This window comes from Heloderma suspectum, chromosome 1 (genome assembly GCF_057233095.1).
Source record: "Heloderma suspectum isolate Gila_16-S chromosome 1, 16-S_ref, whole genome shotgun sequence".
In the NCBI taxonomy this organism is placed as follows: Eukaryota; Metazoa; Chordata; class Lepidosauria; order Squamata; family Helodermatidae; genus Heloderma; species Heloderma suspectum.
In genome coordinates, this window is record NC_139458.1 from 73098763 (window position 1) to 73123284 (window position 24522).

At 45.7% G+C, this 24522-nt stretch overlaps 1 protein-coding gene across 2 annotated transcripts in view; it reads right to left on the minus strand.

The window, feature by feature from the left end:
* CDAN1 (codanin 1) overlaps positions 1-24522 on the minus strand; it is a 58246-nt gene that overhangs the window by 16644 nt on the left and 17080 nt on the right. Inside the window, exons 10-19 of one of the 2 annotated variants that reach the window (XM_084846691.1) lie at positions 24189-24264; positions 21078-21286; positions 17834-17945; positions 16694-16837; positions 7035-7201; positions 6443-6524; positions 6231-6320; positions 5981-6035; positions 3344-3477; positions 546-649 (exon numbers count right to left, since the gene is read on the minus strand). In XM_084846691.1, coding sequence (XP_084702817.1) covers positions 546-649; positions 3344-3477; positions 5981-6035; positions 6231-6320; positions 6443-6524; positions 7035-7201; positions 16694-16837; positions 17834-17945; positions 21078-21286; positions 24189-24264 — 1173 coding nt within the window. The remainder of the gene's footprint in view (positions 1-545; positions 650-3343; positions 3478-5980; positions 6036-6230; positions 6321-6442; positions 6525-7034; positions 7202-16693; positions 16838-17833; positions 17946-21077; positions 21287-24188; positions 24265-24522) is intronic. The other variant, XM_084846701.1, reaches the window with a different exon arrangement.

Consider the following 24522-nt stretch of genomic DNA (forward strand, 5'->3'; position numbering starts at 1 on the left):
ACATTAAACACTACAGAAGAGCAGTATAAAAGCAATCAGTGGTAATAAAAACAAACACCAAGCAGCATGAGAGCAATATAAAGAGGATTAAAAAGTCTGGGGAAATAAGGTTGCCTGGTGCCAAAATAACTTCCAGGTAAGCACCACTTGAGAGCGTTCCACAGTGAGGGTGCCAACACCAAGTAGATGCAGCCAACTGCTGCATCTAAGAGGGCGGAGGTTCCTGAAGAAGGCTGAGATGCTGACGTACATGGTCAAACCACATGAAATAAACTCATGATCTCAAAGTTCTACTGAGCCAGCACTCATGTTACATAATTCACCATTTCAATTTGCACATTTATTGATAGCTTTTCCAAAAGAATGTACAAGACCAGATATGAGACATATTAGTAAATCCGCAGACATCTCATCCATCAATAAAAAGCTGTGGTCTTATAGCAGTGACACAATGAGGCACTGGTCTGATTTTCCATCAAGAGGAGCCCTAGAGTTTCTCCTCTCCAGACAATTCATGAAGCCCAACAGGAATGCCCTTCCCTTACTTGATATGCTTGACACAATTCGATCCTATTCTCTCTGCCACAAATTCTACTGTTCTCCGCAGAGATGGGGACTGATTGTGGAAGAAGGCTTGCTCCAGCTCTCCCTAATAAAAAGAGGAACAAGAATTCTTAAAGGAGCCAGAATATTCTACATGATCCACTGTCCCCAGAGACAAATCATTTCAAAAGTATACCTGAGCACTTTACATTTTTAAATTAACTCTGAAGTTGTAAAAATATCAAACAAGTATCTTCAAAAATCCCATCTTTCCCAACCCTAAACTCCTTTTAAAAAGACAGGGAGAGAAAGAGAAATAAAAAATGGTACTTTGGATTTTTAAACCACTGGCTTGCCTACAAAACAGCTGTGATTTCAAATTTCAAGACCATATTCTACATGGTGTTTCTATCATATTTCTTAGGCTTGGCAACAAATGCAGGTTCTCTTAACTTTGTTTCCTTACTCTCCTTTCCACTTCTTCATTTCCTTAGAGATTAATCACCTCTTGGGCAACTCAGCCCAGAATTAATGACAAAGGATATATGGCTGCTTCTAGGACAGCTGCGTGCACACACACGCGCACACACAAATGTACAACGGTCCAAGTTGAGAAATGGGTCTGCTGCTAGTAATCTGGGTTTCCTGGAAAATTTTGATTTGGAAAACTTTCCTATGCAAATTGGGGAGGGCTCTGGATAGGGGCGAATAATCCTTCCTTGTTCTCCTTGACCTCTCAGCGGCTTTTGATACCGCTGACCACGGTATCCTCCTGGACCACCTGGAGGGGTTGAGTATTGGAGACACCGTATTGCGGTGGTTCCGGTCCTTCCTCTCCAGCAGATACCAGATGGTAGCACTGGAAGAGGAGGTTTCGGATCTGTGCCCACTCACTTGTGGGGTGCCACAGGGTTCCATCCTCTCCCTCTTGCTACTTAACATCTATGTGAAGCCGCTGGGGGCTATCATCAGGAGGTTTGGGGTGCGGTGTCATCAGTATGCAGATGACACGCAGCTCTACCTCTCGTTCAAATCTTCACCAAGGTGGCCGCAGAATCCCTGTCCAAATGTCTGGAGACGGTGAGGGGCTGGATGGGGAGGAATAAGCTGAAGCTGAACCCTGACAAGACTGAGGTACTTTTGGTGGGAGACAAGAGGAGGTTGGAGGATGGTGACCTGGTGTTGAATGGGGTATGGTTACCCCTGAAAGACCAGGTCCACAGCTTAGGGGTCATCTTAGACTCCCAGCTGCCCAAGGAGGCTCAGGTGTCAGCTGTGAGCCGGACAGCGCTGTACCAACTCCATCTGATACGGCGGCTGCGCCCCTACTTTCCTGACCATCTGCTCCCATCGGTAGTACATGCCCTGGTCTCCTCTCATTTAGACTACTGTAATGCGCTCTATGTGGGGTTACCCTTGAAGACGGTTTGGAAGCTGCAGCTGGTACAGAATGCGGTGGCTCGCCTGATTAAAGGCAGCCACTGGCGAGATCGCATCACTCCAGCTCTGAAGGAGTTGCACTGGCTACCAGTTGTTTTCTGGGCCAAATCTAAGGTGTTGGTTTTGACCTTTAAAACTCTATACGGTTCTGGCCCAGCCTATCTCAAGGAGCGCCTCCAGCAACACCAGATAGGCTGCTCAACAAGATCAGCCTCGGATGGCCTTCTCTCTGTCCCATCAGCCAAGACAGCTAGGCTGGTGAGGATGAGGGAGAGGGTATTCTCTGTGGTGGCCCACACTCTGTGGAGCTCCCTCCCTAGGGAATTCCGCCATCCCCCTCTTTAATGAGCTTCCGCCATGCATTAAAAACATGGTTGTTCAGGCAGGCATTTGGGGTGGGCTAGGGTAATTTTAGAAATGTGATGTTTTTAATGTTGAATTTTATTGTATAAACTGTTTTTATTGTTGTACATCGCCCAGAGTGGCTGGGTGACCGGCCAGATGGGCAATTAATAATTTTAATTAATTAATTGATTGATTGATTAAGGTAATTTTCACAGGGTAATTTGCACTGGAAGTTCAACTTTCTTCCACTGAAGTTGTGGAAGGGAGTTGGTGATGCAGACTTCCCCTGGAAAATTAAAAAAAAACGAAGATCATGGCATCTGGCCCCATCACTTCCTGGCATATGGAAGGGGAAGAAATGGAAGCAGTGACAGATTTTACTTTCTTGGGCTCCAAGATTACCGCAGACGGTGACTGTAGATATGAAACTGAAAGACGCTTGCTCCTTGAGAGGAAAGCTATGGCAAACCTAGACAGCATAGTAAGAAGCAGAGACATCACCTTGCCGACAAAGGTCCGTCTAATCAAAGCTATGGTTTTCCCAGTAGTAACATATGGCTGTGAGAGCTGGACTATAAGGAAGGCTGAGCGCCGAAGAATTGATGCTTTCGAACTGTGGTGCTGGAGAAGACTCTTACGAGTCCCCTGGACTGCAAGGAGGTCAAATCAGTCCATCCTAAAGGAAATCAACCCTGAGTGCTCATTGGAAGGACAGATACTGAAGCTGAAGCTCAAATATTTTGGCCACCTAATGCGAAGAGAAAACTCTCTGGAAAAGACCCTGATGCTGGGAAAGACTGAAAGCAAAAGGAGAAGGGGACAGCAGAGGATGAGATGGCTAGATAGCATCACTGATGCAATGAATATGGACTTGAGCACGCTCCGGGAGAGAGTGCAGGACAGGAAGGCCTGGCGTGCTATGGTCCATGGGGTCACGAAGAGTCGGACATGACTTAACGACTGAACAACAACAACAACAAAAATAGCTTCTGGTTCTTGCACAGGATCTTTTTACCTGAAGTTTCTGCTGAGCGATTGAAGGCTTTGGGGCCAAGGCCTCTGCAGCAGTTGGAGTTATTTTTCTTACGTAGCCACCATTCTTTCCTCCACTTCCCAACACAAAAGATGACAGCAGTTTCCTCAACTCACCTAGAGTAAAAGGATATTTTGTTACAAGCTAGCATACACAAACAGAGTAGGAGATAGAAAACTGCTGAGAAGCATATCAGATGAAGCACATTTTACACATAGAAGTTCCAGGGAGGCCAGAAGAAAAGGCAACAATCCCAACAGGCCTCTTGCTTAGGAGTGCCAGCAAATGTGGAAGACTACCCTTGTAGAGTTGGACAGGGACAACCTGGCCTCAGTAGTTTATGTTCTGGCAACCTCCAAGTCAGATTACGGCAATGTGCTCTACATGGGGCTGCTCAAGACCAAAATACCTGATGGAGTGCCTCTCCTGGTATGAGCCTACCCATACACTATGATCACCATCTAAAACCCTCCTTCAGGTGCCTCCTCTGAGGGAGGTTCGGAGGGTAACAACGAGAGGGCCTTCTCGGTGGTGGCCCCCCGATTGCGGAGTGCTCTGCCCACCGAGCTCCACCTGGCACCAACATTGTACCCTTTTGATGCCAGGTTAACACTTTCCTCTATTCCCAAGGCCTTTGAAAGCAAATGATAAGGTTTTTTAACTGGTCCTCAGATGTTAATTGTTGAGTGTTTTGAATTGTTTTGTAAATAGTTTTAAAATTGTGTTTTAGACTGTATTTTGAAGGTTTTAGTCTTTTATAAACCACCAAGAGAATTTTGGCTATTGGGCGGTATAAAGAAAGCAAGGAAGGAAGGAAGGAAGGAAGGAAGGGTTGGTATACCACTTTTCATTAAAAAAAAATCCAAAGATAAAGATAAAAAGTTTCAAGTTCGTAATTAAAACCAATACAAATCATCAATTAAAAAAAACATCAGCACAATTACCCATTCTCAAAGGCTCCTTGCCTTTGAAAAGACATCAGGAAGAGACAAAACACAGGAGCCACAACTGAAAAGGCCCTGCTAATCATGGAGTCCAATGTGGCCTCCACATGATACTGAATTCAATGCAGGGCTTCACTTGCAGATCTTAACTGCTGAAAAGCTTATCTGGGAGGAAGCATTCCCTGACATAATCAGGACCCAGGCCATTTAGGGACTGGAAGCTCTAAATGAAAACTTTGAACTGAGTTGAGGAAACAAATTGACAAATGTTTCAAACTGGGTGATATACAAATATACCGACTGAAACTAGGTGAGCAGCAGCCTTTTGCACTACCTGGAGTTAATGAATTGTTTTCAAAAGGCAGCCCCACATTGAAAAGATTGCAGTAACTCAACCTAGACATTACCACAGCACGAATGGTAGTGGCCAGGTCTCTATTTTCCAATAGCAGGAGTAGCCAGCATATCAGCCAAAACTAGCAGAAGGCACTCTGGGCCACACCACCATCTGGCAATGCAATGTCATGTCCAGGCAAACTCGCAAGCTATGAACCTGAACTCAATAGGAGACTGCAACCCTATCCCAAAGAACCATTCCCCCAAGCTAGCTGGTCCGCTGTCATCAATTCTGTCTTATCTGGCTTGACTTTCAGTTTATTCACTGAACCCTGAGGAATCCCACAGGACAATGCCATGGGGAGCATCAATCATTTCCCAGCATCACCTCCTGGACCCTACCCTCAGGAAGGAGTGGAACCATGGTAATGTGGGTGCCCTGGACCTAGAATGGTGGTCCAAATATGCCATGACTGATGGCATCGAGATGGAGGAGAACAGACAGGGACATCATGACCTTCTTTCCTTCCTGAAATACCCATCACTCAGCCTTCACTTCTTCAGAAATAAAGAGAAAGCAGTGATTTTTACAGATGTACCTGAGGGCTCTGCAAAGTCCTCCTTAATCAGAGCACTTAGGAAAGGTACAGGGGCCATGAAGACCCACAGGTGAATGGAGTCAAGAAAGACTGAAGCAGCCTTCCCCATCCTGGTTCTCTCCAGATGTTTTGGACTACAACACCCAGCATTCCTGACCATTGTCCCTGCTGGCTGATGAAAGCTGGATGTCCAAATGTCTGGAGGGCACCAGAATGGGGAAGGCTGGACTAAGGGATGCCCATTGCCTCTCTTAGGGGAGAGGCTCATCTTGCTGTTAGGACCTTGCTATGAATGCCATTAGCTAGAAGTCCAGTGTGTGTGCATCCAACTCTATCTGTTTACTACACATACTGGCCAACAACTTACTTTTGACAGAGCAACTTACAAGGGCATCTTCATGTCTTGCAGTTATAACACAGTAACATGCCTTAACAGACGACACAGTCAACTTTACCCATTCCTATCTTTCAAGGCATTTTAACTATCATCAGAATCATAAATGGCTCAGGATGCCAGTCAGAGTTACAGGAATCACCAAACAGTACTTACTTCCTCCATTTCATACGTGCAGAACATGCACACGTGCTCCACGACAGCTACAGGTAGCGATGCCTCAATTTCTGGTCAGGCAGTTCAGCCTTTTCCCAAGAGTTTCCCTCCAATGCCAAATAAAGGAGGGATGTCAAATGTTTTAAGTAGCATATTTTTCACACAGGACGTACTCTGACAAAAGACTCACCAAGGTATGGACAACAGGTATAAAGCAACTGCTGGTCCACCAAAGGCACAGAATCCTAGGAAAGGGGGAAAGAGCAAACCACAGTTTGACTCCTTTCAGAGGCACTGAATATTGTACCAATACCCACAGACTGTTCTCCAACAGCAAGCCACTCTTAGGCCAGACACGCCTCAGACAACTAATAAAACAGCTGCTCTCTCTCTCTCACACACACACACACACCCTCATGTGCTTATCTACACAAGTTTACCAGAGGTTGAACTGTTGTTCCAGAGTCCACTGTCAGTTCTTCTGATCTCACTTTGCCAGCAAAGAATAAGTTCTCTGGGACAGTGGGCACCTGAAACACAAACCCTGAAGAGTTATATATGAATATTATGTTTTACTTGGAAAAAAACCCCTCACAACTGCTATAAAAGGAATGTCATTTCCTAAACGTGTGTTGAAAGCGCTAGCCCATACTTGAAAAAGCCAGCCCAAAACGGCAAGGATCAGTAGCTTATTTAGGAAACACATCTCTTTATCTTCAGAAAGTAGCATACATCTGTAAGGAAAGGATAAAGGGAGAACATTAAACTTAATAGGGCTCTATTAGTTTTACCTCTACATATCTCACCCTTTGAATCTTGTTTTTAAAAACTGATCTCATTTCCCCTGCATCTTAATATGGTATGGCTCACTCTACAAAGCCATCAGCATTTGATATGCATAGCTAGAAAAACATTTGCTGTCAACCTCTTCATTTGTTTCTGGAATCATGCATTAAGGGAAGGTCTGTGACTATTTAGATGTTACAGAAGGATGCAACATTTACAGCTGGAAGAATAAGATATATTGCAAGCCATCAGAGGGGTTTCCTATATTGTGAGAATTATACTTCTAACAGTGCTATAAGCTCTCATAGTATATGGTAAAATAAAGCTTCTAGCCATTTTGTAAACACAGAAGTTAATAAGAAAAGCTTTACTAGGAGGCCAACATTCTGCACCTTAAGAATTTAGCTCCTTGCTGCCAATCTCAAACAAGATCCAAGAATCCCTTTGCAGCCTCTTACCTGTACAATTGCAAAAGGAGAGCAAATACCTTCCCATAATAGTCAAGAAATGGGGCAATATAATCCATAAGGGAAAGGAACTCTACAACCCAAGGTACAGTCAGGACTGTGCATCGTTTCTGAATTGATTGCGTCAGCAGCTTCAAAATATCCAGCACAGGATGGGTCTTAAGAGAAATACGTATTGGGAAAATGTTAAATACACACCAGAAGCAAACTTTTCTATCTTAATTTTGTTATTATTTTAATGTCCCTACTTTTTAGATTTTACATCTAATAACATCTCTACACTTGCATCACCATAAAAGATCAACAAGCACAGTTATCTTTTACTACCTATTCTTCTTCAGCAAATTATTTACTATGATGGACAACCACTAGAATGCTACCATTTTGATTATGAACTTCTTGTTTCCACTTCCCTCCACTGGATTCTCCTTTACCACCAAAAGGAAACTCCTTGCTTGGCTGACCTGTGTGAAGGGCCCACCACCCTTTTGGAGCTGGGGGTATGGCAGAGTCACATACACCTTGCCAACAAACGTGCCACATTTGGCTAAGAAAAAAATAGTGCTTTTAGCCAACGTCCATTGGGAATCCCTTCAGTTCCTGGCTCCGAAACGAGGAGAAAAATTAACAGTCTGCATGAAGTCAAGGTATCACAGCAACATCTTTAAAAGCAGTAATAAATTTTGGCATTAGTCCACGAAAGCTTGTACCACAATAGATGTGTTCATCTTTAAGGTGTCACAAGACACTTTGTTGTTTTTGCTGCAACAGACTAACATGAAATTAGTGTGGAAATTGCTACAATGGAAATGCATTCAAGTACAGCAGTTTTAAGTCACTCATCTGATAATACCTCATGCTTTCTGGACCCAGTTTTCCCTGTACATTAAACAAGCACAACGCATAGTCAGTTATCAACAGAGCAGTGGTGACACAGTCACATGACACAAGGGTGGTTAATAAGCCAAGGTGGCTTGCTAACCACCTCGCGCATGCCAGTCATGTGCCAACTCATTTCCCTAAGCGCCCTCACTTCTTGTATCATCCAAACCTGGCAAGGGTGGCTTGCTGGGGTGGATAACAAACCACCCCAGAACTCAAGGCCTGTAGTAGGGATGTCTCAACAAGCCATCCTCGCCAGGATTAGATGACATAAAAAGCCGTGGTGGGGGAGGAAATCGGCAACCTGGCTCCTGCAGGTGATCGTGCAGACCAGGTCAGTGTAGTTTAGCTTTGGGCTTAGAAGCAGGTAAGGCAAGTTGAAATCCATACTCAGTCATGAATACGGTAAATGGAAAGGTGGGTACTTACTGTGAAATTCCATTCCAATTTGGTGCGCAGGAGACATCCATCATGGGTTAACTCTTCCCACTGCCCAGGACAGGCAAGGAATATGTGACCAAGCTTTTTGCTTTGGTCCTGGCCTCTGTGGCTCCTCCCAGCCAGTTCTTTTCTAGTCAAGCATTTGAACAGAGTGGCTATTAAGGAGGTATTAATGGAGTAATTCAAGAAACAGAAGGTAGAATGGAAAAGGAGAAAAAACGTTTTCTGGGTATTTGCACACTCCATGAGAAAAATTGTAATAAATGCTAGTATCAACAGGGTGGACAGCCTGCCAGAAAGTGCAGTATGGATGTTTCCTGTGCACCGAATCAGAATGGAATTTCATGGTAAGTACCCAACTTTCCATTCCCATTTGGTGCGAAAGAGACATCCATCATAGGATGTACAAAAGCTACTATTCCCATAGGGCCGGCCCCAAAGCAGGCTAACCCTATGGTTGAGGGTTGTTACCTGCTGTAATACTCTATGTCCGAAGGCTGCTTCGGCAGAAGCGTATTTGTCCATCCTGTAACGCCTTACGAACGTATGGTGTGAGGATCACGTGGCTGCCCTACATATCTCTGCTAAGGGGGCATTAGTAGAAAAAGCTACTGAGATGGCCGTGGCCCTGGTGGAGTATGCTGTAACATGTGTTGGTTTAGGGAGTTTTTTTAACCTCATAGGCCACAAAAATATATGCCTTGAGCCACCTGGGGAGGGTAGCACAGGAAGCTTTCTACCCTGAGGCTGTTGGATGAAAGGAAACAAATGAGGAATTGGAACATCGGAGTTCCTCAGCCCTCTTAAGGTAGATTTTGATGGCCCTTCTAACATCCAGTTTGTGCCAGACCTGCTCAGAGGGGTGAGAAGGATTAGGGCAGAAGGAGGGAAGAACAATTTCTTGCGTTCTGTGAAAGAGAGTGTTAATTTTGGGAATGAAGGATGGATCTAACAGGAGTGTGACTGTTGAGTGGGGTTGACTGTTGAGTGGGGAGGCAAACAGGTCCACCAGGGGTGGGCTGAAGTGATGGCAAAGACTCTGAAAAAGTGTTGGATTGAGAGTCCACTTGTCTGGGTTGAGTTGTTGTCGACTGAAAAAATTGGCTTCTGTGTTGAGGGTCCCCTGGATGTGCTGTGCAGTGATGGACAGGATATTGCGTTCTGCCCAGTGGAGGAAGGAAGAGCTCTCCTTGTGAAGATATTTGGATGTTGTTCCTCCCTGTTGATTTATATGGGCTAAGGCTGTGGTACTGTCTGCTCTAACTGGGAAATGGACAGGATCCGTGAGTTGGACAAGGTTTTTGATGGCAAGGTGGATTGCTCGTAACTCCAGCCAGTTGATACTGTCGTGTTTCACCTCGGGAGGCCAGATCCCCTAAATGGGATGGCCCTGGCGGTGAGCTCCCCAACCCTCCAGGCTGGCATCTGTGGTCACAATGATGCAACAGGGTTCCTGGATGGCTGCGCCCTTTCCTATGTTGTGTGGTGTTCTCCACCAGAGAAGTTCTGACTGATTGTTGCAGAATTGACTTTGATGTGGTGTCTGTGAATTATTTTGGACTGAAAGGGGAGAAGCAGCCACTGTAAGGGTTTGGAATGTAACCTGGCCCATGGGACGATCCCTAAAAAGGATATCATGAGACCCAGAGCTTGAGCAAGAAACATAACATCTGCTGAGCTAGCCAGCAGGAGGGATTTTGTTACCTGGTGAATCTTGATAACCTGTCTGGGGCCCGGGAGATTATTCCTTTGGAGGTGTCTAAAACCGCAGCCCAGGTGGACGAGTGATCGGGAGAGATAGAGGTGGCTGTTTTGCAGGTTTATCAAGAACCCAGGGTCTTGGAAACAAGACAGAGTGATCTGTAGATCTGCACTGGCCTTTGACAGTGATGGAGACCTTAGAAGGAGGTTGTCTAGATAGGGATAAATGTGCATGGCCTTGAGTCTGAGGTGGGCTACCACTGCTAACATTAGCTTGGAAAAGACTCTTGGCACTGATGCCAGGCCGAAAGGCATTGCCCTGTACTGAGGATCTCAAGAGCCTCTTGTCGAGGGTGAAAGAGGAGAGTGCAAAAGCTGGCTTGAAACTCAACATTAAAAAACTAAGATCATGGCATCTGGCCCCATCACTTCCTGGCATATAGAAGGGGAAGAGATGGAAGCAGTGACAGATTTTACTTTCTTGGGCTCCAAGATCACCGCAGACAGTGACTGTAGCCATGAAATTAAAAGACGCTTGCTCCTTGAGAGGAAAGCTATGGCACACCTAGACAGCATAGTAAGAAGCAGAGACATCACCTTGCCGACAAAGGTCCGTCTAATCAAAGCTATGGTTTTCCCAGTAGTAACTTATGGCTGTGAGAGCTGGACTATAAGGAAGGCTGAGCGCTGAAGAATTGATGCTTTTGAACTGTGGTGCTGGAGAAGACTCTTACGAGTCCCCTGGACTGCAAGGAGGTCAAAACAGTCAATCCTAAAGGAAATCAACCCTGAGTGCTCACTGGAAGAACAGATACTGAAGCTGAAGCTCCAATATTTTGGCCACCTAATGCGAAGAGAAAACTCTCTGGAAAAGACCCTGATGCTGGGAAAGACTGAAGGCAAAAGGAGAAGGGGACGGCAGAGGATGAGATGGCTAGACAGCATCACCGATGCAATGAATATGAACTTGAGCACGCTCCGGGAGAGAGCGCAGGACAGGAAGGCCTGGCGTGCTATGGTCCATGGGGTCACGAAGAGTCGGACACGACTGAACGACTGAACAACAAAGTCTATGGATGAAAGGTAACCCCCCTGATGTAGAGCCTCCTTGATAGTCTGGAGGGTCTCCATCCTGAATTTGCGGTACGCCACAAACCTGTTGAGCTATTTCAGATCCAGTATGGCACACCAGGAAGACCCTCCCTTCTTGGGACCAGGAAGCGAAGGGAGTATGCCCCCGGAAGTGCTCAGGAGGTGGGACAGGTTCTATTCCCCTATCTCTTGGAGGTGGGCAATTTCTGCTGCCATGAGATGTTGTTTGTGCATGGACCTGGAAAGGGAGGAGGGAAGCAACCTGTTTCTGGGAGTTCAGTGAAACTCCAGGAAATACCCATGTTGAATAAAGTTGAAAGTCCAGGTGTCTGGCACTGTCTGTTCCCACATGTGAAAGAAGTGCCCTAGCCTCCCTTCAACACATGCAGGAAGGGAGTCAGAATTATTGGCGATGAGCTTTGGAGGACTAGGGCAGGCCTGACCTTCCAAGGTTGGAGATCTGAGATCTAGGTTGGAACCTGGTTCTCGACTATGTGGGCTTTGTCAACTTATAATTGTGTGGTTGAAAGGATGAATTGAATGGAGATTTGAAGGAACGAAAAGAAGAGGAGGAGGGAGCTCAGCTAGAGAACCTCCTCTCATCCCTCTTAAACAAAGAGGACATAGCCCTCTTATCTTTGGTTTCCATCAAAATGTTTTTGAGGGCTTCCTCTCCAAAGAGGCATGTTCCTGTAATAGGTTTCCTTTGAAATAAGCATCTCGACGCTAATGAGAAAAGGAGTCCAAGATGGGTGGGAGCTTTTAAAAAAGGAAATTCTCAAGGCACAATTACAAACAATTCCAACAAGAAGAAAAGGTGGAAGACAACAGAAGAAGCCAATGTGGCTTCACAAAAAAGCTTAGGGATGACCTGAAAACAAAAAAGGACACATATAGGAAGTGGAAAGAAGGCCAAGTAACAAAAGAAGTACAAGAAGGTAGCACAGAATTGCAGGGATGGTGTCAGGAAGGCTAAAGCTGAGAACGAGCTGAGGTTAGTGAGGGATGCTAAAAACAACAAAAAGGCTTTCTTCAGCTACGTGCATAGTAAAAGGCAGAGGAAAGAAATGGTGGTTCAGCTATTAAATAAGGATGGCAAAACGATAACAGATGACAAAGAAAAGGCAGAGGTGCTCAATTCCTACTTTGGCTCAGTCTTTCTCCCAAAAGAGGGTCTATGAGCCCCCTGGCAAAGGCAAAGTAGAGGGTGAAGGGGCAGGATTGCAGCTTGAGATCGATAGGCATATGGTCAAGGAACACCTAATTACTTTGAATGAGTTCAAATCTCCAGGACCAGATGAACTGCATCCTAGAGTAATATAGGAGCTGGCAGAAGAACTCTCAGAACCGCTGGCTATTCTCTTTGAGAAATCATGGAGGATGGGGGAAGTGCCAGATGACTGGAGGAGGGCTAATGTTGTCCCTATCTTCAAAAAGGGTAAAAAGGAGGAACCTGGGAACTACAGACCAGTCAGTCAGTCTGACATCAATCCCTGGGAAAATTCTGGAGCAGATGATAAAGCAATCTGTCTGGAAGCACCTTGAAAACAATGCCGTGATTACTCGAAGCCAACATGGATTTGTCAAGAACAAATCCTGCCAGACAAATCTGATCTCATTTTTTGATCAAGTAATCTCCCTTGTGGACCATTGGAAAGCTGTAGACATCATATAACTCGACTTCAGCAAAGCTTTTGACAAAGTGCCCCATGATACCCTGATGAGCAAACTTGCTCAAAGTGGGCTAGATGAAACAATGATCCGGTGGATCCACAGTTGGCTACAGAATCGGACTCAAAGAGTGCTTATCAATGGGACCTTCTCAAACTGGGGAGAGGTAACTAGTGGGGTACCACAGGGCTCCGTCCTGGGCCCAGTGCTCTTCAACATTTTTATGAATGACTTGGAGGAGGAGGTGCAGGGAATGCTGATCAAATTTGCAGATGACACAAAATTGGGCGGGATAGCTAATACTTTGGAAGACAGAAACAAAATTCAAAGTGATCTGGATAGACTGGAGCACTGGGCAGAAAACAACAGAATGACATTTAATAGGGATAAATGCCAAGTTCTGCACCTAGGAAAAAGAAACCAAATGCACAGTGACAAGATGGGGGATACGTGGCTCAACAACATGACAAGCGAGAAGGATCTTGGAATTGTTGTCGATCGCAAGCTGAATATGAGCCAACAATGTGATGTGGCTGCAAAAAAGGCCAATGCTCTTTTGGGCTGCATTCATAGAAGCATCGCTTCCAAAACCCAGGAAGTACTAGTTCCCCTCTACTCAGCACTGGTTAGGCCTCATCTGCAGTACTGTGTCCAGTTCTGGGCACCACACTTTAAGGATGCAGACAAACTGGAGAGGGTTCAGAGGGGGGCAACAAAGATGATCGGGGGACTGGAAACAAAGCCCTATGAAGAGAGACTGAAAGAACTAGGCATGTTTAGCCTTGAGAAGAGAAGACTGAGGGGAGATATGATCGCGCTCTTCAAGTACTTGAAAGGTTGTCACAGAGAGGAAGGCCAGGATCTCTTGATCATCCCAGAGTGCAGGACATGGAATAATGGGGTCAAGTGACAGGAAGCCAGATTCCGGCTGAACATCAGGAAAACCTTCCTGACTGTTAGAGCAATACGACAATGGAACCAATTCCCTGGGGAGGCGGTGGGCTCTCCCACACTGGAGGCGTTCAAGACGAGGCTGGACAGCCATCTGTCAAGGATGCTCTGACTTGTATTTCTGCTTTGAGCAGGGGGTTGGACTCGATGGCTTTGTAGGTCCCTTCCAACCCTACTATTCTATGATCCACATTCCAGTATTTCAGCCACAGTGAATGTCTTGCTACTGTGGTTGAAGCAATGGAACATGCTGCAAAAATCATGGAATCCTGTGTGGCATCTGAAATGAATGTGTACGTCTTGTATAATTGAGAAAGACTCCTACGCAAGGAAAAACTATCCAGCTCTTTATTGTTGATAATATCTTCAATCCACAGGAGAGTGGCTCAAGAAAAAGAAGAAGCTGTACAGGAAGCACGGAGAGTGAAAACTGTAGCTTCATGAGCTCTTTTCTGCACTGCTTCAATATGATTTTCACTAGGATCCTTGAGCGGGCAGTCTCCATCCTTAGGATTTATGGCTCCTGAAAGTAAAGCTGCCACTGGAGCATCAACTAAAGGAACCTTGAGTTCTTCCATAATTGGCTATGGTAAGGAGTAAAATTTTTGAGCTGTGCTAGAGCTCATTTTGGCTTGGCAGGGGGCCTTCCATTCAGCTTTGACCAATTTTTCAAAGGAGGAAGGAAAAGCTATCTCATGATTAGCTGGCTTAAAAAGATAAAGGTGTCCCCAACCAGTCGTGTCCGACTCTAGGGTGTGATGCTCATCCCCGTTTCTAAGCCGAAGAGCCAGCGCTGTCCGAAGACGCTTCCGTTGTCATGTGGCCGGCATGACTGAACACCGAGGTGCACGGAACGCTGTTACCTTTCCCGCTGAAGCGGTACCTATTTATCTACTTGCATTTTCTTGCTTTCGATCTGCTAGGTTGGCAGAAGCTGGGACTGAAGATGGGAGCTCACTCCGTCACGCAGCACTCGGGTCTCGAACTGCTGTCCTGCCGACCTTCCGGTCTGCAGTTCAGCGTCTTAACCACTAAGCCACCGCGGCCCCTTATGGGGTCAAAGTTTAACTTCAAAGTTAAACTAAGCCACCCTTAGGGCCTGGGAATAATGCTTCACTTCTGGAAGGCTGCTTAGTTGTTTCCTGAGACGCATTAATGTTCAGTGAAGCCATAGCTTTGGACAGAATAGGAAGAAAATTGTCATTGTTAAATAATCTTACTCTGAAAGATTCATCCACTGTCCCAGGACCTGACCATTCATCTAACAAAACAAGAGCATCTTAGTCAGAAGATTCTCAGGCGAGATTCCCTTTGACCGTGAAGTGAGGGTCAGGAGAATCAGGGGCCGATTCAGCAGAAGATGCGGGCAATTTAGTTTTATCAAGCATCTTGGAGTGCTTGGCCTGTAGTGCCCTCTTTTGTTTTTTCTTTGGCTGTGGGGAAGGAGAAGAAGAACTGGAAGAAGGAATCCTTTCCCTGCATGTTTTACATCCCCTTAGTTGATCAGAGCACTGAGCCAAGTCCCTTCTAATGGCCTGTTGAATTGTTTTAAACAAAGCCTGATCCTGGAGAAGGGGGGGCTGTTGTTCAGCTGAATCTCCTGTGGGGGAGGGGGGGGCGCCGGGGGCTGCTGTGCCTTTGTATTATCCCTTGGAAAAGATTGTGTTTGCAAAATGCAGGCTGCACCATCCTGGGAAAATTAAACTGATTTTTGGTGGGAAAACAATGGGCGTGTCTCAGCTTCTTCCCACTCTCAGGGTCCCAAGGAGTGCTTATGTGCCCTCACAAACTCCTCTGGACTGATGTCTGGGTGGGCCTCTTCCGAGGCAGCAACTACAGAGAGGGCGCGAGATCCCACATCATCCAGTTCCACAAGGGCTCCGCTCTGATCTGCTTGTGTTTGCAGAGCTGTGGTTGCTATGGCAACAGTGGGGCGCATGCATAGGCTATGCCTGGATGCTACTGGCCCTCTTGTAAACTCCTCACTATCGGAGCCAGGAGTGACTGTCAGCTCCTCAAGGTCGAGCGGAGGTGGTGCCCTGCGATCGGCAGCTGGATTCCAACAACTCTGATATGCCTTACTGAAGACACCTTTTCTTTTTTCTTACCAGGTTTGGAGCCCTTCTTGATAGGTGATGCCATCTTATGGTGAAAAGGCAGAAGAACCAGAAAAAGGTCAGCAAACCCTTTCCTTGTCTGTTTGTTTTTAAAAGAGAGAAAAGACTAAACTAGAAAAAGAGAAAAGTTTATTAAGGAAGAGGTAGAACAAGGTTTGACAGAAAAAACGAGGCCTGGAAAAGGAGATTGTTGAGGAGAGGTAAGAACAAGCTCTGTCCCGGGCAAAGGCAAGGAACGAATTGGCTGCAAGGAGCCACAGAAGCCAGGACCAAAGCAAAAAGCTTGGCCACATGTTTCTTGCCTGTCCTGGGCAGTGGGAGGAGTTAACCCATGATGGATGTCTCCTGCGCACCAAATCGGAATGTAATATGACTATGAATGGAGACTAACTACTGAATTAGTCACTGATGTAGTGTGGTACTCTTAGATGTTAAGGGTTACTAGTTCGAAAGCATCCCCATATCAAAGGGTTACACATGTAAAAGGAGACTTTCTGCAACGCTTCTGCACGCTTTTGACAATAAATGGAACATTTTCCTTTTCTTCTTCACCAATGTAGTAGTTAAGCAAGACAAATGTACCATCTGAGTAGCTGAACTTTAGAACTGCCCTCAGTTTTTATAGTGGCACAAGAAGTATTGTAGAAACATTAGAGACCAGTCAACTGGGGCATTTTTAACAGGCAAGTGCCTACTTCTTCAGAAGCAGTCCAGAGATTCATCTTATGAAATGGCTGCACCTTGAGAATGCAAAGAAGAATCTCTCCAATAGCAGACAAACATACACACACGCACTTGGTTCCTTAACATCACTGCTGACTCCAGCAGGTCTCCGGTTGCTGGCTCTGATGTGCGATAGGGCAGGAAGACAAGGAATCCAAAAAATTTTCCCAGGAGTCGGAGGCTCATAAGGACTGCAGCAAAACGCTTCTTTTCATCCTGGAATGGAAGAGACAGCCAAGCACCTTACAGCGACACAGCAGACAATGATGTTGTTGTCAACAACATTTGTACTGCGCAGGTTTCACCAACTTGCTGCCCTCCATATGTGTTGGACTCCCAGGGACAGACACCAACGGGGAAGGTGGGGGAAGCATTAAAGCAACAGCCAATCAGGGAGGTGAACTCTAGCAAGCTGGTATGCATTGGAAACGGAGTCACATTTTAGGCCCTCAAAAGCTCCCCCTTTGCAACAAAAAGGTTACTGGAGAATATTTAGCTCAGTCACACTGAAAAATTACACAGCCTGTACAAGTTCGGCATTTCACCCAGCTGGACAGCATCTAAAAGATCTATATGGACAGGAAAGAAGTATCTAGCAATTCCTGATAATTTCAACTTCCCTTTTCCCAGCAAGAGTATATTTTTAGACATCACACCTATGCAACAAACTTGAGAAGCATCTGGCCCATTTCTGCTAAAAGAGGAGAGAATATTTCTGAGGCCATTCAGTGATCAAGTGTGGGACTGCTACACTCAGAAAGATTCCCAGTTCTCTTAAGGTACCCATTTGTCCCAACTAACACAACACAAACAAGACAGAGTTCTGAAAGAGCACTCCACATTATACAACCTGAGTGAAATGCAAAATGTAGGCAAACAAGCTTTGCACAATTTATTTAAGTCTAGGAACTGGGTTTTTCTTGCCAAAGAATTATGGATTCTTTGTTTAAAGCCAAGAACTGTAAGTATCCTATCCAGAGAGCCCAAGGACGGTAAAACTACACAAATGTAGCGAGGCAGCATTATGATTTGCTGGGAGGACTCACAATGGAATACTTACAAAGCTACTAGTCCAATGTCCCAAGGAGATGATAATTCAAATATAGTCACTACCTCAAGCCTGTTCACTCAACTTGTGCAATTTTATAATGGCAAATATAAACAGATTCCACAACATGTTTTTAGAATTGGTTTTTGTACAACGCGAACTACCTGCTCGTCCATTGCATCACCATCACTGGGTTCAAGTTCCACCAAGGAAAGCCCATCCAGCTCAAGTATTTGCAGGCACAGGCTGTCCATCAAGTGCTGATTAAATTGGTAGCTTTCAAAAAAAAAAAATCAATCAAGAGTGAGGCCTTTATGAGAACAACTTAAGTTCAGCAAAGCGTGTGATCTCTAAAGGAACTGCAATCACATCTGGAAATAGTTAATACAACGCAAGAACACATTTAAGAGCAGATAACAAGTACACAGGCCAACATTCAAGCACTGCTGCAGAGATTATGGAATGCTCTCCCAAGGGAAGACCACCAGGCACTTCAGATGATGTCATTTTGGCACCAGAAAAAGCACTTTTTCTTTTCCCAAGCACTTTCAGTCTACATTGTTTTCTCTCTTTAAGTCCCTGCCCTGCTTTTTTTAGATTCTGGATCCAGCTTCTTTTAGTCTGCAGTGTTATTGTTGAGTAGTATTGTAACCCAACTCACTGGAAAAGACCCTGATGTTGGCAAAGATCGAAGGCAAAAGGAGAAGGGGACGGCAGAGGATGAGATGGCTAGATAGCATCACCGATGCAATGAATATGGACTTGAGCACACTCCGGGAGAGAGCGGAGGACAGGAAGGCCTGGCGTGCTATGGTCCACAGGGTCACGAAGAGTCGGACACGACTGAACAACAAAAAATTGTAACCCAGCTTGGGATTTTTTTTTAAGGATAGGGATACATTTCCATAATAAAATGAATCAAAATAATGAACATAATATATAGGAAGACTCGGGCCACTTGAAAGTCACGTATCATCTCCTCCAGCCCCTACAAATGAGGAGATAGCACAAACCTAGCAGTGGTTCCCATCTGTTGAAATGAAGCTTGCTGGCAAACACAGAACCTCATCTTTCTTCCTTCCCAACAGCTGATCTAAAGGAGGAAAATAAGCCCCATCCTTTTCCTTAGCACATGAACCTCCTGAAGAGGTAAGACATCTCACCGCCTCCTCAAGGACTCTGGGCAGACTTCTGACAAGTATCAGACCACAGTTCTGTCACTCCTTTTCAACACCAGTTTTGACCTATTATTCCTGGGAGTGAAACTTCGCTATTGTTTTATCATGTCCCTTCTCAAGCCTTGGTATGTAAGCTGTAGCTCAGTGGCAGAGCACCTGCTTGGCATGCAGAAGGTCCGAGGTTCAATCCCCGGCATCTCCAGGTAGGGCTGGAAAAGCTCCTGCCTGAAACCCTGGATAGTGGCTGTCAGTCAGTGTTGACAATACTGGGCTAGACAGACCAATGATCTGATTCAGTATAAGGCAGCTTCCTATGTTCCTGTTAGGGATGGGCGGATTCCCTACCTGCTTCTCTGCTCGGGAATCCGCCCTTGGGGGAAGGCGATCCGTCCCTCCCGCCAGAATCCTCGCCGGCCAGCTCCGCTCCCCAGCGATTCCGCAGAGCCGCCAGCCGGCTCCAGAGCGCTAGCGATACGGCCGCTACTGCCGTGCTGTATCGCTGGCTGAGGCTGACTCTGGACGCAAATGGCGTCCACTACGCCATTTGCGGCTGTAAAGGTCTTAGATTAAGCTAAATGCAGCCGTAAATGGCTGCATTTGGCTTAAACTAAGGGCTTTACTGTCGCAAATGGTGTCTGCTACGCCATTTGCGTCTGTGGTTTTTCACGTGATAGGCTAGCCTATTGTGTGAAAAACCACAGACGCAAATGGCATACTGGACGCCATTTGCATCCGGAGTCAGCCTCAGCCAGCGATTTGGCATGGCAATGGCGGCTGTATTGCTGGTGCTCCAGAGCTGCTGGCGGGGAGGATCCGGTCAGGGAGGATTCTGCAGGGAGGTGGAGGTAAGGGATCCTTTCCGCCACAGACTCCAGAGGCCGGATTCTATTGATTCTGGCCTCAGTGGGGTCCGTGGCGGATTTCTCTGACATCCCTAGTTCCTATCCACCATTCTTGTCCTGCCTGTGTGTCTGAAGTATAAGCAACTGGTCAGAGATCACATCTTGTGCCATGGAACACTCTTGGTTCTGAATTCATTTTTAAAACAGCAGAAAAAGTGAGCACCAACAACCAGGGTAAGGGTGGGCAGATGCCATGAAAGCACTTTTAGCACCACCAGTGGAGTTGTGTTAAAAGCATCAGAACACAATTGCTCTAATTTGTTCATATACTGCTCTTTGCATATTTGCATATGCACTGCAAAACAAAACAAAACCAAGAAAAGACAAGAAATAACAAAAGAGAAAAAGTGCCATTCAAGCTGCAACCTGGAGTGCTCACTTATAAGTCTGATTACTCAAGGGTAGGTGTTCCAGCTTGCCATTTAAAGCAATATATTTTAAGGGAACAGCGTTCCCCATGCCATTCTTTTAGACACTGCACAAAAATCAATGAGGTATTAACCTTCCTGGGAAAAACACAGAAGTGGGAATATGATCAGGCACACCATTCAGGAGGAAGCACCGCTTGCAACAGAAGTTTGAGGTACATTCCAGGATACTACTTGTGAAAAAAAAAAAATGATGTAGATATGCCCTTAGTTATCCCAGTGCAAAGCAATTCCACTTTTTTTTCTTTTCTGTTTTTTTTACTACAGTTAGCATACAGTTTCTAGCCTATGTTGCTATATGTAAATGTTAGTATCTCTGCGTAGATAATTTTTAACAGACATTTCTAGCTTTCACAGCCATGAATGGGGTTATAAATTAACCACACATTTGTAATACAGACAAACTGTCACTCGTTTTAAGGAGATCTATCTGTATTTTGTGTGATTTTGCAGAGCAAACCACAGAGCCATCTCACACATTTTTCCCAGCACCGAGCACCATTTCCTTCGACCTGAACAGTGCAATTTCACTTTGCTTTGTAGAGCCTGGAAAACATTCTACTAACCAAGACTATAAGTATATTAAGGAACACTGGGAACAATGGAATAAGGTCTTTCGGGGCTGCATCCAATCCGCCCCCCACCATATACTTGGGAACATGTCAGGATAACATCCAGTATTGTGGCAAATGTCTTTGACAATAGCCACCATGCACCTAGATGCAGCCTAGACCAGACATAGGCAAGCTGGTACTGTCCAGGTGTTTTGGACTACAACTCACATAATCCCTGACCATCGGCCATGCTGGCTGGGCCTTATGGGAGCTGAAGTCCAATATTTCTGGCGAGCACCAGGTCACCTACCTCTGGCCTAGACAGGAATAGCAACAAGCAGCTAACCTTCCTGCACTGAGGATGAAGTCCCTGAAGAACTGCTGGCATCCAGGGAAGGAAGGAGGTGGGCAAGGCCCTTTGATACTCTGAGGAACGAGGAATCTCTCTTGTAGCCTCTTCAATCGGCTCAGATTATCTGAACCCAGCATGTTAAGGACATCCTGGTCTGGGGTGTCTCCCCAACTTGTGCCGCCACCAACTGGACCTTTACACATCTTTGGAATAGAGGGGAAGGGGAGCAAGATGGAAAGGGCATAAGATTTTTCTACCCGTATCACCAAGAAATCCACCACCATACACAGTATCCTCCTTAGCTTACACCAGTACCTGTTGGCTTACACCTGATTCACAAAGGCACTTATTTTTGAGTGCAACACTGAGTGAGGTTTTTTATCTTTTAAACTACCAGCAGTGGTCAAGCAGTGCAGAGATAGGATTCATATCTACAGACACCACTTCAAAACACAGCTTTGCTTACAATTTGCTTACAGTGGCTCCGGAACCACTGGAGCATTCTAAGGCCTCCTGTGAGGCCTTGGCAAGGCACTTTGCAGATAAAATTGATCGGATTAGGAGTGTTATTCCGTGCGCTGTGGATACAGTTAGTGAGCAAGAGGCGGCCTGTGGCAAACCGGTTTTGTGGCATCGGTTCCAGCTTCTTCCTCCTGATGAAGTGAACAAGGTGCTTTCATCTGTAAGGCCAACCACCTGCTTACGTGATCCTTGCCCATCTTGGCTCATTATGGGCTGCAGAGAGAGGCTGAGTGAGGGGATCAGGGCGGTGGTGAACGCATCCCTTGAGGAGGGAGTGATGCCATCAGCCCTCAAGGAGGCAGTGATAAGACCACTCTTAAAGAAGCCCTCCTTGGATCCCCAAGTTCGGAACAACTTTCGCCCAGTCTCAAATCTGCCATTTTGGGGCAAGGTGATTGAGCGGGTGGTTGCAATGCAGTTGAAGGCACACTTGGAAGAAGCCGACTATCTAGACCCATTTCAGTCGGGATTCAGGCCTGGGCATGGGACAGAAACGGCCTTGGTCGCCTTGGTGGATGATATGAGGAGGGCTCTGGATAGGGGTGAATGCTTCTTCCTTGTTCTCCTTGACCTCTCAGCAGCTTTTGATACCATTGACCATGGTATCCTCCTGGACTGCCTGGAGGGGTTGGGCATTGGAGACACCGTATTATGGTGGTACCAGAGGGTAGCACTGGGAGAGGAGGTACCAGAGGGTAGCACTGGGGGAGGAGGTTTCGGACCCATGCCCGCTCACTTGTGGGGTGCCACAGGGTTCCATCCTCTCCCTCATGCTATTTAACATCTATGCGAAGCCGCTGGGGGCTATCATCAGGAGGTTCGGGGTGTGGTGTCATCAATATGTGGATGACACGCAGCTCTACCTCTCATTCAAATCTTCACCAAGGTTGGCCGTAGAATCCCTGTCCAAATGTCTGGAGACAGTGAGGGGCTGGATGGGGAGGAATAAGCTGAAGCTGAACCCTGACAAGACTGAGGTACTTTTGGTGGGAGACAAGAGGAGGCTGGGGGATGTTGACCTGGTGTTGAATGGTGTACGGCTACCCTTGAAAGACCAGGTCCGCAGCCTGGGGGTCATTTTGGACTCCCAGCTGTCCATGGAGGCTCAGGTGTCAGCTGTGAGCTGGACAGCGCTGTACCAACTCCATCTGATACGGCGGCTGCACCCCTTCCTTCCCGACCATCTGCTCCCATCGGTAGTACCTGCCCTGGTCTCCTCTCATTTAGACTACTGTAATGCGCTCTATGTGGGGTTACCCTTGAAGATGGTTCGGAAGCTACAGCTGGTACAGAATGCGGCAGCTCGCCTGATTAAAGGCAGCCGCCGGCGAGATCACATCACTCCAGTGCTGAAGGAGTTGCACTGGTTACCAGTTGTTTTCTGGGCCAAATTCAAGGTGTTGGTTTTGACCTTTAAAACCCTATATGGTTCTGGCCCAGCCTATCTTAAGGAGCACCTCCAGCAACACCAGACAGGCTGCTTAACAAGATCAGCCTCGGATGGCCTTCTCTCTGTCCCATCAGCCAGGATAGCTAGACTGGTGGGGACGAGGGACAGGGCCTTTTCTGTGGTGGCCCCCACTCTGTGGAACTCCCTCCCTAGGGAACTCCGCCATGCCCCCTCTTTAACGAGCTTCCGCCTTGCATTAAAAACATGGTTGTTTAGGCAGGCATTTGGGGTGGGTTAGGGTATTTTAGAAAATGTTTTTACTGTAGAATTTTATTGTTTTAAACTATTTTATTATATACTTTGTACATCGCCCAGAGTGACTGGGTGACCAGCCAGATTGGCGATTAATAAATTTAATAAATAAAATAAATAAAAATACAATGAAATGAACTCAAGCTCTGTGGTGCTGCTTTTACTGCTTCTTTTATTAGCCTAGTGCTAAAACATTAGACTGCTAAAGAAAACACAGGGTATAAGGTCTTGATTTGAGTTCAAAGATGTGCATCAACCTGGGTTCAAAGCTGACACTACCCAATTCTTCAAAGCAACTGTAATGGTTCAGGAATTTTTCAGATGTGTTCTTTAGCATATAAGCCAATTTTCCCCAACCTGGCGGCCTCCAGATGTGTTGCACTGAAGCGCCTATCATTCTAAGCCATCATGGCCACCAGGGCTAGGCTGATGTAAGCTACAGCAGAAAGGAGTCCCACAAAAACGGAAATATTGTTGACTAAAAGCAAAAAATGAACAATGGTTGGAACCACTTGCAATGTATTTGCTTTACTATTAAGAATAAGGGTGTTCCCCCTCCCTCCAATTTCTCTACAATCCAATCCATAACCTATTAAGTGGGCATAACATCTACAAATAACAAATGAAGTTTCCATTTTTCCTCTATGCAAAATACCAACAATGGAAATTAGATTATGAATTAATTTGCATACCATTTTCCAAGTTTTGTCTCCCACATATCAGAAGTGAGCGGAAGAAAGATTTCACTATTTATTTATTTATTCATTCATTCATTCCATTTCATTTCTATACCGCCCAGCAGCCGATGCTACCATGAAGGTCTTGCTGCCTCACAGCAAAACATGTTATTTGGCTCATGGGAAATGCAAACAATCCTTTACCTGAAGAAGCTGTTTCTGAAAGAGCCTCGCAAAGTGGCTGTAGTTGCAAGCTGCTGAAAGTTGAGCCATCATAACCCTGCGAAACAAGAAACAAACTACTACTACTGCAAATAAATCAGAAGAAAATCAGAAGTTAATGTTTTAATATCCATGTGGATATCCAGAAAACAGCAAATATCTGAATGAATTCAATATTTTAAAATACTGCTTTTTAAATTATATGTGAACTGAGAAGCCTCTCCTAACCTCTTCAAAAATATTTACATTATTTCTCCTCCTCTATGAACAAAGTAGCTAATACTAATGCACCAGACTAAGTTCTCATTCTTAAAAT